Below are 12082 nucleotides of genomic sequence, written 5' to 3'. Positions count from 1 at the left end.
AACTCTGTATGGTACGCTGTAGCACATACATACGCCACACGTGTGCTACCATCTGTCACCACAAAGCGCTAGCAAAATACCATTGACTATTCCCTGTGCTGTGTCTTTCATTCCTGTGACCCATTCATTCCGTACCTGGAACCCTGGATCTCCTACTCCCACTGATTTTTTATATCTGGGCAAAATCCTATATTTCCCCCCTCCCCTCCCAATTAAAGACAAATTATGTCTTTTAAGTTTACATTTATTAGAGGCCTCTTGCTTCTTGACGATAGGAACTTACTCGCTCCAAACAGTCTTACTGTTATTTTTCTATCTCTTGACAGTGTCTTTGGTGCACAATTTAAACACCTACTGTATTTACGTCCGTGATTTTCAGAGTATGGTCTCTGGACCTGCAGCATCAGCATCACCTTTGGGAATCTGTTAGGAATGCAAATCCTCTGGCCCCGTCCCAGACCTACTCAGACACTGTAGGTAGGAGGGGAGCCCAGAGACCTGTGTTTTAACCCCACCCGCAGGGAAGCCTGGCCCATACTCCTATTTGAAAATGACTGCTCAGAGCTATATCTCCACAACATATACTCTTATTTTAAGAAAAGCATTTAAGAATAGCTTCTTATTGCCTGGCATCTTGCTCTGTAACTCTACTCCTACCGCTACTCTTCTGAAACTACTAGATTATATTATTAGTGCTGATTCTGGGCCAGGTGTGGAGCTAAGCACTCTTTTTGGTTGATCCCATTTAATTCTTCCAATGCCCCTAGGAGGTTGGTAGTACAATGATCTCCCTTTTGCAGTTCACAGAGGATGGTCAGAGATTAGGAGAACTTGGTGAGGAGGATCCCACAGCTAAGAACCAGACGAGCAAGAATTCAAACCTGAGCATTCTGTCTCCAGAGCCCGCAGCTGTCGTCCCAGCTTCCCAGAACCAGACAGGAGTGCACAACAGGTGTACAGCAAATACAATTCTCTCTTGAAGACTACATTTCAAAACGCTCTGGTGCTACTAAATTTTATCTTTTTATCACTCAACTTCGATAAAGCATGATGGGAAATCCCTTTGTTAGCACATTTTGTCAAATCAAAATGCCTTGCAACAGGTTAACGGGATGTCAAAACGTGTGAGACAACAAAACTAATTAAGACGGCTCAAAATACCTATTTCCTCTCTGTATTACTTATCCACACAATTAAAAAGTGGTAGAAATGGGGGCAGGATTAAAATCTGTCTAAATACGGTCAATTGCTGACCCAGTTATGAGACTTCATTTTTGTCAATTCCCTTCAGGACCGTAGGGCTGACAGATTTAAAATAAATGCTTGGAAGACAGTATTGAATTTGTTTACACATTTAGAAACTAATGATCATCAACGTATGTACTAATTAATTCCTTCCCAAGGACTTCCTGTTACTCAAATAGAGCCCACCTTCGCTCTGAGGGTCAACTAAGGCTAATGGAAGCCAACCCAGCTTTTGCCCATAGGGGTCCCAAATGGATGCCCATCCTTGAGAAAACGGGAAAGTAAAAATAAATCCCCAGCCACAATGAAGCCTGTACCATCTTCTCTTTGCCTGAACTGATAAATCTATAAAATGTACTGGAAAGAGTACATTAAAAAAAGACAAAAAAACCTCACAGTTCTTGCCTCCTAAATGCTAGCTGTTTTCATATCTGTAGAGAGAACTCACACCAGTGAGGCCTGGTGGTCTATCTGTTTTGAAGAATAATCACGGAATTCCCAGGACACTCCGCACCCCGTTTCTTTCTGGTGTTTGTGGGCACCTGAGTTTCTCATAAGGATAAAGGTATTCAAATAGGACTCTTAAAGAGTAAAGGGGTAAATTCACAACCTATACATGGCCTAAGGGTTTCCTGGGGAATTTGCAGAACATGTTTAATCTATGATTGTGAATTATTTCTCAGTAATCATCATGCACACCCAGGAATTATTGTGAGGTAATAAAATCTAATTTTCTTCTAAAAAGTCAAATTGTCAGATTAAATGAATATTTTATAAAGATGAGATAATTAACAATTAATGAAGTTGACATAATATTAGGATGATAAACTTTTTATTAAAGCTATTTTTTAGTTTGTAATTTTAAAAAACATTTTGGAGCCAATAAAATTATTGTAAGGTATCAAACACTTTTGGAGGCCCTATTGTGCATATAGTGCCTGGCTGGCAAAATGGTTTTGGCCGCTGGGTTCCTGGCTGGGCCAAATAGAGAATGCAACCCCAGATTTCCATTCTGAAGTAATCTAATTCAGCCACCATGGACTCTTGCAAACATCATGGCTAATGGGATGTTAACATAAAGGAAGTAATCTTCCTTTAAAATAAAGAATATTTTAGTTGGTTTGTCTCCCTTTCTGATTTTGTCTTATTTTTCCCTCCTTTCCCTTAGGATCCTCTGTTTTGTTTCTTAAATTCCACATATGAGTGAAAGAATCACTAAACTCTCTCTCTGAAACTAATAATACACTATATGTTAATCAACTGAATTTGAATTAAATAGATAAAATGAAATGAAGAAAATTTTACTATAGATGAGCCCAGCAGAACACACAGAGCTAAAATAAAACACTTCTTTCTTTTTACCTTGAGAATAGAGATTTGGCAAATGTAATTGGTTGGTTTCAGACATTTTGTCCAGAAATGGGTACGTCAGGGTTGCTTCTGGTTCTGGTGATTTGGGCTTTACCACCTGGATCATGGGCAAAAGACAGAAATGTTACAAGTATTGTCCATTAAAAAATGCACAGGTGAAATAAAAATTAAAGGACTCATGGCTATTACAGAAGTCAACAAACCAGACATTTAACTTTTAAATGGAAATGTTTGCCCTTTCCCCAAAACCCCTTTGTGTTTTCTACATTAATATAGAGGCCAACTTTTTCAGAGAAATCAAACTGGAGCATAAAAATATGATGATCACTCTTCTCCAAACCTAGAAGATAATATTCCATCTTTGGGATTGGACATCACTCTGTCATATTTTCTGATTGATCAATCACATATTCCCTTTCTGATACTACATAATATTGATTTTGTAATGTTAGGAAGTGAGATGTTCCACATAAGATAAAGAAAAAAGATCTTACTATGTAAGTGCTGAATATTAAAATAATATCACTTTCTAATGGACATTATTCTCGAGACACTACAGAGCCCTCCCACAAACTTACACGAAGCACTGTAAAGACAATATATTTTGCCTATTGACAAAGAAGTATTATAAATAACTATTATCAACTAGAGTCACAGCAATGATGCCATCAGGAGATTTTTGAGGCATGTCAGACCAATTGTCCTTACGGTAAATAGTTCCAAAATTATGGCATTAAAAATTCTTATGTTTGCTTTGTAGAAATAGATTTTTTCTTGTTACTGCTGTTTAGTTTTATTTTGTTTTCCCCCAATCTGAATGGCCAATCCTCCTTCTGATTTGTCACTTCCAATCAACTGATTGCTGAAAGACCAGATTACCAAACTGAAGTCTAAAATAAGTCAGTAGATTCTAAGCAGAGCTCTGAAAGAGGGGCGTGGTCGTATCAGTTCATGTCCTTTCAGCTGCTTACAGGGCTTTCTCAGATTCACTCTGGCTGGTGGCTGTGTTCCCAACACATTAATTTGATAGCCAACAGGGCAATTGAGGCTATAGAGTGCTTGTTTCCTCATAAGCTGATCTGTGATTTGGTTTTCAGGATGATTTAATGGCTATAATTTCTTTTTGGTAAAATTTTATTTTTCTTTATGAATAATACATTCAACCCTAATGGAATTCTGAAGAAAACAGAGGTAATCACTTCATTCCACATTACAGAGGTCAACTGGATGTCCAAATGAACTTCAACGTTAAACATGCAGCAAAAACTAAAGCTTAGACTCACTAAAGTTGACAACCCCATACCATTTTAACCCAAATTTTAACCCCATACCATCTCCTCCTTAGTTGAGTCTGACAAAAATGTTCCGGGAATGCTCAGTTGTAAATGAATGTTAATAGCAGAAATGGTCAAAATCACCATTATGTAAAAAGATCAGCCTGTGTGCATGGGCACTTTGATAAAGGTAACACTCTCAAGTGAAGCCAGAAAACAAAAGCTCTTGCAATAGTGATCACCTTTCTCTCTTTTTCTAAGAACTAACTCCACAGTAGGGAAAAGAGAGGGGAGGGATTCATATGGTGTAAGAAAAGCATTGGGTTCTAAGACCATTATTCCATTTGCCAACCAACTAGTAGAGAGATTCCTAACCTGGAGTCCACAGAACAGAATTTAGGGGGTGTATATACTTGGTATCATGGGATACCAAGGAAAACATGGTAATCTCGTGTATTTTATCTTTAAAAATATTATCTTGAGCATACTGTTTACCAGATGCCAAAGGGTCCACACACACACAAAGTTAAGAACCCCTGAAAACAATTTTTTTCCATAGTATGGTCGACATGACACTGGTGGCCCAAAGATGGACCACACAGATGAGCTACGCAGATGAATGCTCTTTAGTTATTGTGTTTGCTTTGTTTCATTTTTAAAAAAATACTTTCTAGCAATGACAGTTTTCCTTTCAGTTTAGATCTAAGTGGGGGGAAAAGTCCATTTCGAAGAATAATAAATAAACAATGGCTATGAGTGTAACGTGGATAAGGCAAAATTCTGCAAAGGTGGGAAATCCTGCCTGCCCCCAATGTCTTCCGACACTTTAGTTCGTCCTTTTAGACGTCTAGACCATTCTTTAATCCTGCATGTATAAAAATGGGGAATAACTGGAGACTGAAATCCCCCAAAGGCATTTTTGAGGCTCTACCAAGGACATAGCACTGGCAGCTCCTTAAGGTCAGGGGCTGGGTATTCACTGTTGAACATCCAACGTCTGCTACAGGGCCTGGCTTCTAGTAGGTGCAGTCAATACAGGCTGAGTAAATGATGGATGAACTGGAATGAGACGTGGCCAATTTTTCACTCTAAAGTATCCCAACCTCAGGTTAATTTTTAAAGTTGGGATATCACCACATATAGTATGCCAGTGTGCAGGTCCATGGTTCTCTACCTTGGTGGCCTACTGGAATCACCTGGGCAGCTTTGAAAAATACAGATGTGCTGCCCCCAGCGATTCTGATTTATTTTCTAGGGAGCATGCTTGGTATTTTTAAATTCTAAAGGGTAGCCAAGGTTGAGAGGAACTGGCATAAATGATGAAGACTTTTAGACTGGGCCTGAAAACAAACCAAATTAATATGAATGAGATGAGACTCCAAGCAAGGAAGAAATTTAATAAAAACAAGACATTAAAACTCATTATATCAGGATAATAATTTTCTAGTTTCCTTGTTATGCAAGTCCAGAGGCATCAGAAGTACCACTGTTATAAAACAGGTAAATATTGGAAAGGGAATATTTCGTAAGCTGCAAATAAACAACCTCACGCACAGGAAACTAACACCTAACTGCAAAGCTTTAGAACTTATATTCCATTTTTCTTTTAAATGTATGTAATTCTTCATAATTCAAAGTTATTTAAAATAAAATTGAAAAGATATTGAATGAATATATACACATCAATATATATCAGTGGTTACTAATAGAGGTAAGTTTCAGTGACTTTTTCTCTCTATTGCTCTATTTCTATTCTTTTTTTTTTAATTTTTTATTGTTATGTTAATCACCATATATTACATCATTAGTTTTTGGTGCAGTGTTCCATGATTCATTGTTTGTTCATAACACCCAGTGCTCCATGCAGAACGTGCCCTCCTCAATACCCATCACCAGGCTAACCCATCCCCCTCCCCCCCTCCCCTCTAGAACCCTCAGTTTGTTTTAAATTTATATATTCTTTTTTACATGTTTACATATAGTACTTGATAGATTTGTAACATTTGTATGCACATTACTATAAATATAAGTTAAAAAAATGTATAGCTCCAGACTGAATGTTTGTGGCCTCCCAAAATTCATGTTGAAATCCTAACCCTCAAGGTGGTGGTATTACAGGCGCCTGGGTGGCTCAGTTGGTTAAGCGACTGCCTTCGGCTCAGGTCATGATCCTGGAGTCCTGGGATCGAGTCCCGCATCGGGCTCCCCGCTCAGCAGGGAGTCTGCTTCTCCCTCTGACCCTCTTCCCTCTCGTGCTCTCTATCTCTCATTCTCTCTCTCTCAAATAAATAAATAAAATCTTTAAAAAAAAAAAGGTGGTGGTATTAGGAAGTGGTGCCTTTGGTAGGTGATTTGTGCCCTTATAAAAGAGACTCAAGAGACCTTCCTCACCCCACCCACCAAGTGAGGACACTGCAAGACAGTGATCCGTGAGCCAGGAAGTGGATTCTCACCAGACACCTTGGTCTTGGACTTCCAGCCTCCAGAGCTGTGAGAAATAAATTTCTGCTGTTTACAAGCCACCTAGTCTCCGGTAGTCTGCCAGAGCATCCCACATGACCTAGCGCATACATCTTTCTATATGCATTTACATTGTTTTACAATGGACACGTAGTATATTTGTATTTAGAAAAAAAATACAGATTGAAGATAGGAATCGATCTGGAGAGAAAATAAATCTTCATTATGAACAAGCGCCACTGATCTCCATTCACGTCATAAGCGAGCTATGAAGCCGCACTGATTTTGGATCGAACTGCTTTAGTCCACCATGTACATTACCTTTTGTGACAGCACCAACTCCACCTTTCCACTCATCTCATTTTCCAGTTTCTTCTGGTCTTTTTCTTCTGGCACATCGTTCTTCAGTTGGGGGCTGGAGGAAAACTCCACAAAGGGCATAGTCGGGCTGGATCGAGTCACAGTTGTTGTAAAATGCTGGGGTTCTGAAAATGGAGTTATGTTCAGAAACATAAAAAAGAAGAGAACCATGTAAAGGACCATTTATCCTGTGATGCCACGAAGTCCACTGAGTACATATCCTGCCCAGGGCCATAAGGAGTTGGATTTCGGGGTGATGAGAGGTATTAAAGACCCTAAGATGCCAGAATTTTCTAGGCTCTTTCAAGACATAAAAAAAAAAAAAAAATCACACAACGCAAAACACATCAAAGGACCCCACTATGGAAAATTTAAGTTCTTAGTAAGAGTCACTGTTTCCCCATGAAAAACACTACCTGAGACAAAATGTTGACATAAAATATAATGGTAGGTGGGTTGGGTGGGAGAACATTAAAGATAGTTTCTATCCAAATGACTGAGTGGCAGCCTGAGTTTTTCTTTCATATTTCAATGCTCCTTTGAAACAGTACATTTTCATAATTGGAATGTATTAAGGATTGCGTGGTACATATAAGGCAGTGAAAATAAAGTGTTCTCTGATATATAAGGAAGAATTAGGTATAGTCTGGAGTGAGGGGGCATATCAAGATGTGGAGGTGCAATCTAGTTTGAAAAAGCACATGCTAAAATTTTTAGGAATGCCACTTATTTTAAAATAATTTGGCATTTATAAGACGGTAGGAGGTTTTTATGTTCGCCAAAAGAAGAAATGTGTTAAAAGTATTGAGAAACATTAATTTAGGGAACAGTGGGTCTCTATTCATACTCACTGTCCATATTGCTGGCATTACTTGATTCTTTTAAAACTATTCACCAGCTTTTTCATTTTAGTGTCTATGTTATGATATATTTTGAATTATATCTTATCTGATGATGTTCTGTGTGTTAAAATAGGACCCCCAATTTTTAGCATCATTTATTTGGGGAAATATAACCTTTATGATGATGGAGATATACTTTCAAAAAAACAAAAAAATACCACAGTAGCAGAAAAGAATGGGCTCCTGTTTCTACAGCAAGATAAATCATATGGTCAGATTTCCCCAGGAAGCCTCTAGGTGGCAGCACAATCACACCAGTTACAGAGCCTTGCTTCGCTACCTTTCTACGGCTCAGTGGGAGAAATTCTTGACTGTTTTCATTGTAGCTTAACAGTTATCATGATCTACCTTAAAACTAGTTTGTTAGGCGACAAACCTGATGAGGCAGGTTCTGTATTCCCTTTCCGTGTTTCTTCGCCATCATTCTCATCCTCTTGACTGTTCAGTTCGGTTTCCTCAGTGGTTGCCTGAAAAGAAAAAGATTTTTTTCCCGTTTGAATAAATTATCTCTTTGAAAGTTCTAAAAGGTAAAAGGTTTCTTTCTTTCTTTCTTTTCTTCCTTCCTTCCCCTTCCTTCCTTCCTTCATTTCCCTTTTTCTTTCTTTCTTTTCCTTTCTTCCTTCCTCTCTTTCCTTTCCTTTTTTTTTCTTTCTTCCTGAATAGTTATTTTTAGGCCAATGAGGTAAGGTGCCTATATGAATTCATACTTTTTCCATTTCCTAAGTAGCCTTAGGGTGAAAAGCTGCGTTGGTTGGAAGGAGACAGTCCATGAAGGAGAAGAGGGACAATATGAGGTCACATGCACCCACCACCCCCCAACCTCCTCTGACTGCCTCAGACGCACACTCCACTTTTCCCTTCCCATCACCACTGAATTTTCAAAATCATAGTCACTACCTACTTGCTCCCAAATGCCTTTAAAGTTGGCTTAGAGTCATATCACCAGTGAAAAAAAAATTTTTTAAGGTTATAATTAACCTTTCAGTAGCTTGTCTTCAGCACAGATGTCTCTGACTCCTAGCACTATGAATTTCATTCTTGATGTTCGCTTTCTCTCTGGGCTCTCAAGAACTCTCTCTTACCTGATTTCTCATTCTCTCTCTCCAACCATTTTCCATCACCTGTCCTGAATCACTCACAAATGTATCAATTATTCTCATACATTCACCATTATGCTCTCTACCCATTTGTGAACTGTACTTTCATCTCTAGCCCGAGTGTCCATCAGAGCTTCAGTCTGACACATTGGTGTCATGGTAAATGACTCACTCAACATGCTAAAAGCTACCTTCATAAAGCCCCTTCTCCAAATCTCACAATTTCTGTTTATGACATTAGTTCTCCCCAGTACACAAATTAAACTCTGAAGTGTTTCCTGACTCATATCTCATGACTGCCTATCATTTGTCAAGTCCTGCCAAGGTTCTAACATAACAGTTTTCATATCCATCTCTTCCTTTCTGTTTCTATAAGCTAGGGCCTGAGTTGATTCTTGACTCCCATGTTCTTCCACTAAGGGGTCTCTCTGATTTGGATCTCGCTGTTTAATTCACTTGGCACATTACCATGATATTCATCTCTTTCAATAGTACCTCAGTTCATCACTTTTATGCCTGTGTTCCTCTCTTTCAGAAGTACTTCAACTTATGTTTTATACTTCTTAAAATTTATAACATTAAAAAAACCTTGGAACAACTTAAATGTCCAACAATTGGAGAATGGTTGAATGAATTTTGGTATGTCCATAGAAGGAAATGTTATGCAGTCATAAAAAATGGTATTAAACAATAAATGATATGTGAAAATACTTATTATTTAATGTTAAGTCAGAAGATGTAAACTGTATATCCAGGATGATGCCTACATATGTTAAACTTTGAATATGCTATATTTATACACAAATACATATACCTGATAATACATATATAAAAATGTCTATAAAATATAGGAAATATACTAAAATATTAAGAGTGATTATTTTTATGTGCTTAAATTTTGGATGACTTTTTCTTCTTTATAAATATATTTTCTGTATTCCAAAATGTTCCCCGATGACTATTGCTTCTGATTCAGAAAACAAAATCAATCTAATTTTACATTATCTTTAGTTGGGAGCCAACTGATTCCAGAGTAATTCCAAAATTCTTCCACTAATATTATAGTAGTTGCTTGATAAACGTAATGGGAAGGATGATTAAATACTGGCCAGAATATACCTCAACAACCAAAGAGAACAAATTAATGACTATTATTTTTTTAGTAATAGTGTCTTACTGTAAAGGGCTAAAGTTGAATTTTTAAAATATGTATGAAATACTAAAAGGTTTTAAGATAAATATTAAAATTGGTTTCAGCAAAGGCATTATTAAATACTTTATAAAATATCCCCATGGGTTCTCAAAAAGCTATGAATTTATTGGTGTCTTATAAGTATATATAGTTTACTCATAAATCAAAATTTGTTTTTCAACTAACCAAAAGCCCTTTGTTAAAGTTCATGTATTGGTGGAAATTGTTATTGAATTCTATAAAAACAAAGAAACTTTATGAAAAAATGTAAGAACTGTTCAACATATGCAAATCAAAAATGTGATACACCATATTAATAAAATGAAGGATAAAAATCATATGCTCATCTCAACAGATGCAGAAAAAGCATTTGACAAAATTCAACCACTTTTCATGATAAAAGCTCTCAACAAATTAGGTATAGAAGAATGTAAGTAAACATAATAAAGGTCATATTTGACATGTTCATAACTAACATTGTATTTACTGGTGAAAAGCACAAAGCCTTTCCTCTAGGATCAGGAACAAGACAGGGTGCCCACTCTCCTCACTTATATTCAACATAGTACTGGAAATCCTAGCCAGAGGAATTAGGCAAGAAAAAGAAATAGAAGGCATCCAAATAGGAAAGGACAAAGCAAAATTATTTGTTTGCAGAGGACATGCTCTTATATACAGAAAATGCTAAAGATTCCACCAAAAAACCGTTAAAACTAATAAATGAATTCAGTAAAGTTGCAGGATACAAAATCAATATACAACTATCCAAAAAAGAAGAAAACCATCCCATTTACAATAACATTGTAGAAATAAATTTAACCAAGGTGAGATATCTGTACACTAAAAACTATTACATTGATGAAGGAATTGAAGAAGATACAACTAAATAGAAAGATAGCTTGTGTTCATGAATTGGAAGAATTAATATTGTTAAAATGTCCATACTACCCAAAGCAATTTATAGATTCAATGTAATCCCTATCAAAATTCCAATGGCATTATTCACAGAAATTTTTAAAAACCCCCAAAATTCATATGGAACTACAGAAGACCCCAAAGAGCTAAAGCAATCTTGAGCAAGAAGAGCAAAGCTGGAGGCACCATACTTCTTGATTTCAAATTATATTAGGAAGCTACAGTAATCAAAACAGTATGGTACTGTCATAAAAACAGGCACATAGATCAATGGAATAGAATAGAGAGCCCAGGAATCAACCCACACTTTTATAGTCAACTAATTTTTGACAAGGGCACCAAGAACACACAAAATGGGTAAAGGATTTCTTCAATAAATGATGTTGGGAAAATTGGATCTCTACATATGAAAGAATGAAATTTGATTCTTATCTTACACCATACACAAAAATCAATGTTTAAATGGAATAAAGACTTAGAACTGCAAAACTCCTAGAAGAAAGCAGCAGAAAACCTCCTTGGCATTGGTCTCGGCAGTGATTTTTTTGGATTTGACACCAAAAGCACAGGCAACAAAAGCAAAAATAAACAACAAACTAAAAAGTTTCTTCACAGCAGAGGAAACAGTTAACAGAATGAAAGGGTAATCTATAGAGTGGGAAAAATATTTACAAATCATATATCCAATAAGGAATTAATTCCAAAATATATAAGGCACTCTTACACACTCTTACAACCCCACAGCAAAAAAAAAAAAAAAAAAAAAAAACAAATAAACCAATTAAAAATAGTTAAACAGGTATTCGAAAAGATGCTCAACATCACTAATTATCAGGGAGATCAAAACCACAATGAGATATCACCTCACATCTGTTAGGGGTGGCTATTACTAAAAAGTCAAAGGTAACAAGTGTTGTCAAGGATGTGGAGAAAAGTGAATTCTTGCATACTGATGGTGGGAATGTAAGTTGGTACAGCCATTGTGGAAAACCGTGTGGAGGATCCTCAAAAAAAAATAAAAATAAAAAAAAACTTTAAAATAGAACTATCATATGATCTAGCAATTTCACTTCTGGGTATATATCTAAAGAAAGTGAAATCAGTATCGTAAAGAGCTACCTGCACTCCCTTGTTCACTGCAGCATTATTCACAATAGCCAGGATATGGAAACAACGTAAATAAAAGGTTGATGGATGAATGGATAAAGAAAATGGGATATCTAAATATTACATTATATGTATAATGAAATACATAAAAATATGATG

The 12082-nt window shown here is 36.6% G+C and overlaps 1 protein-coding gene across 8 annotated transcripts in view; it reads right to left on the bottom strand.

The window, feature by feature from the left end:
• Positions 1-12082, bottom strand: part of LIMCH1 (LIM and calponin homology domains 1) — a 321291-nt gene that overhangs the window by 29318 nt on the left and 279891 nt on the right. For all 8 annotated transcript variants that reach the window (XM_027597625.2, XM_027597626.2, XM_027597627.1 and 5 more), the window contains 3 exons: positions 7989-8079; positions 6672-6835; positions 2608-2713 (listed from right to left, as the gene is read on the bottom strand). In XM_027597625.2, the coding sequence (XP_027453426.1) occupies positions 2608-2713; positions 6672-6835; positions 7989-8079 (361 nt within the window). The remainder of the gene's footprint in view (positions 1-2607; positions 2714-6671; positions 6836-7988; positions 8080-12082) is intronic.

Source organism: Zalophus californianus, chromosome 2 (assembly GCF_009762305.2).
Source record: "Zalophus californianus isolate mZalCal1 chromosome 2, mZalCal1.pri.v2, whole genome shotgun sequence".
Lineage (NCBI taxonomy): Eukaryota > Metazoa > Chordata > Mammalia > Carnivora > Otariidae > Zalophus > Zalophus californianus.
This window is presented reverse-complemented; position numbering and strand designations above follow the sequence as displayed.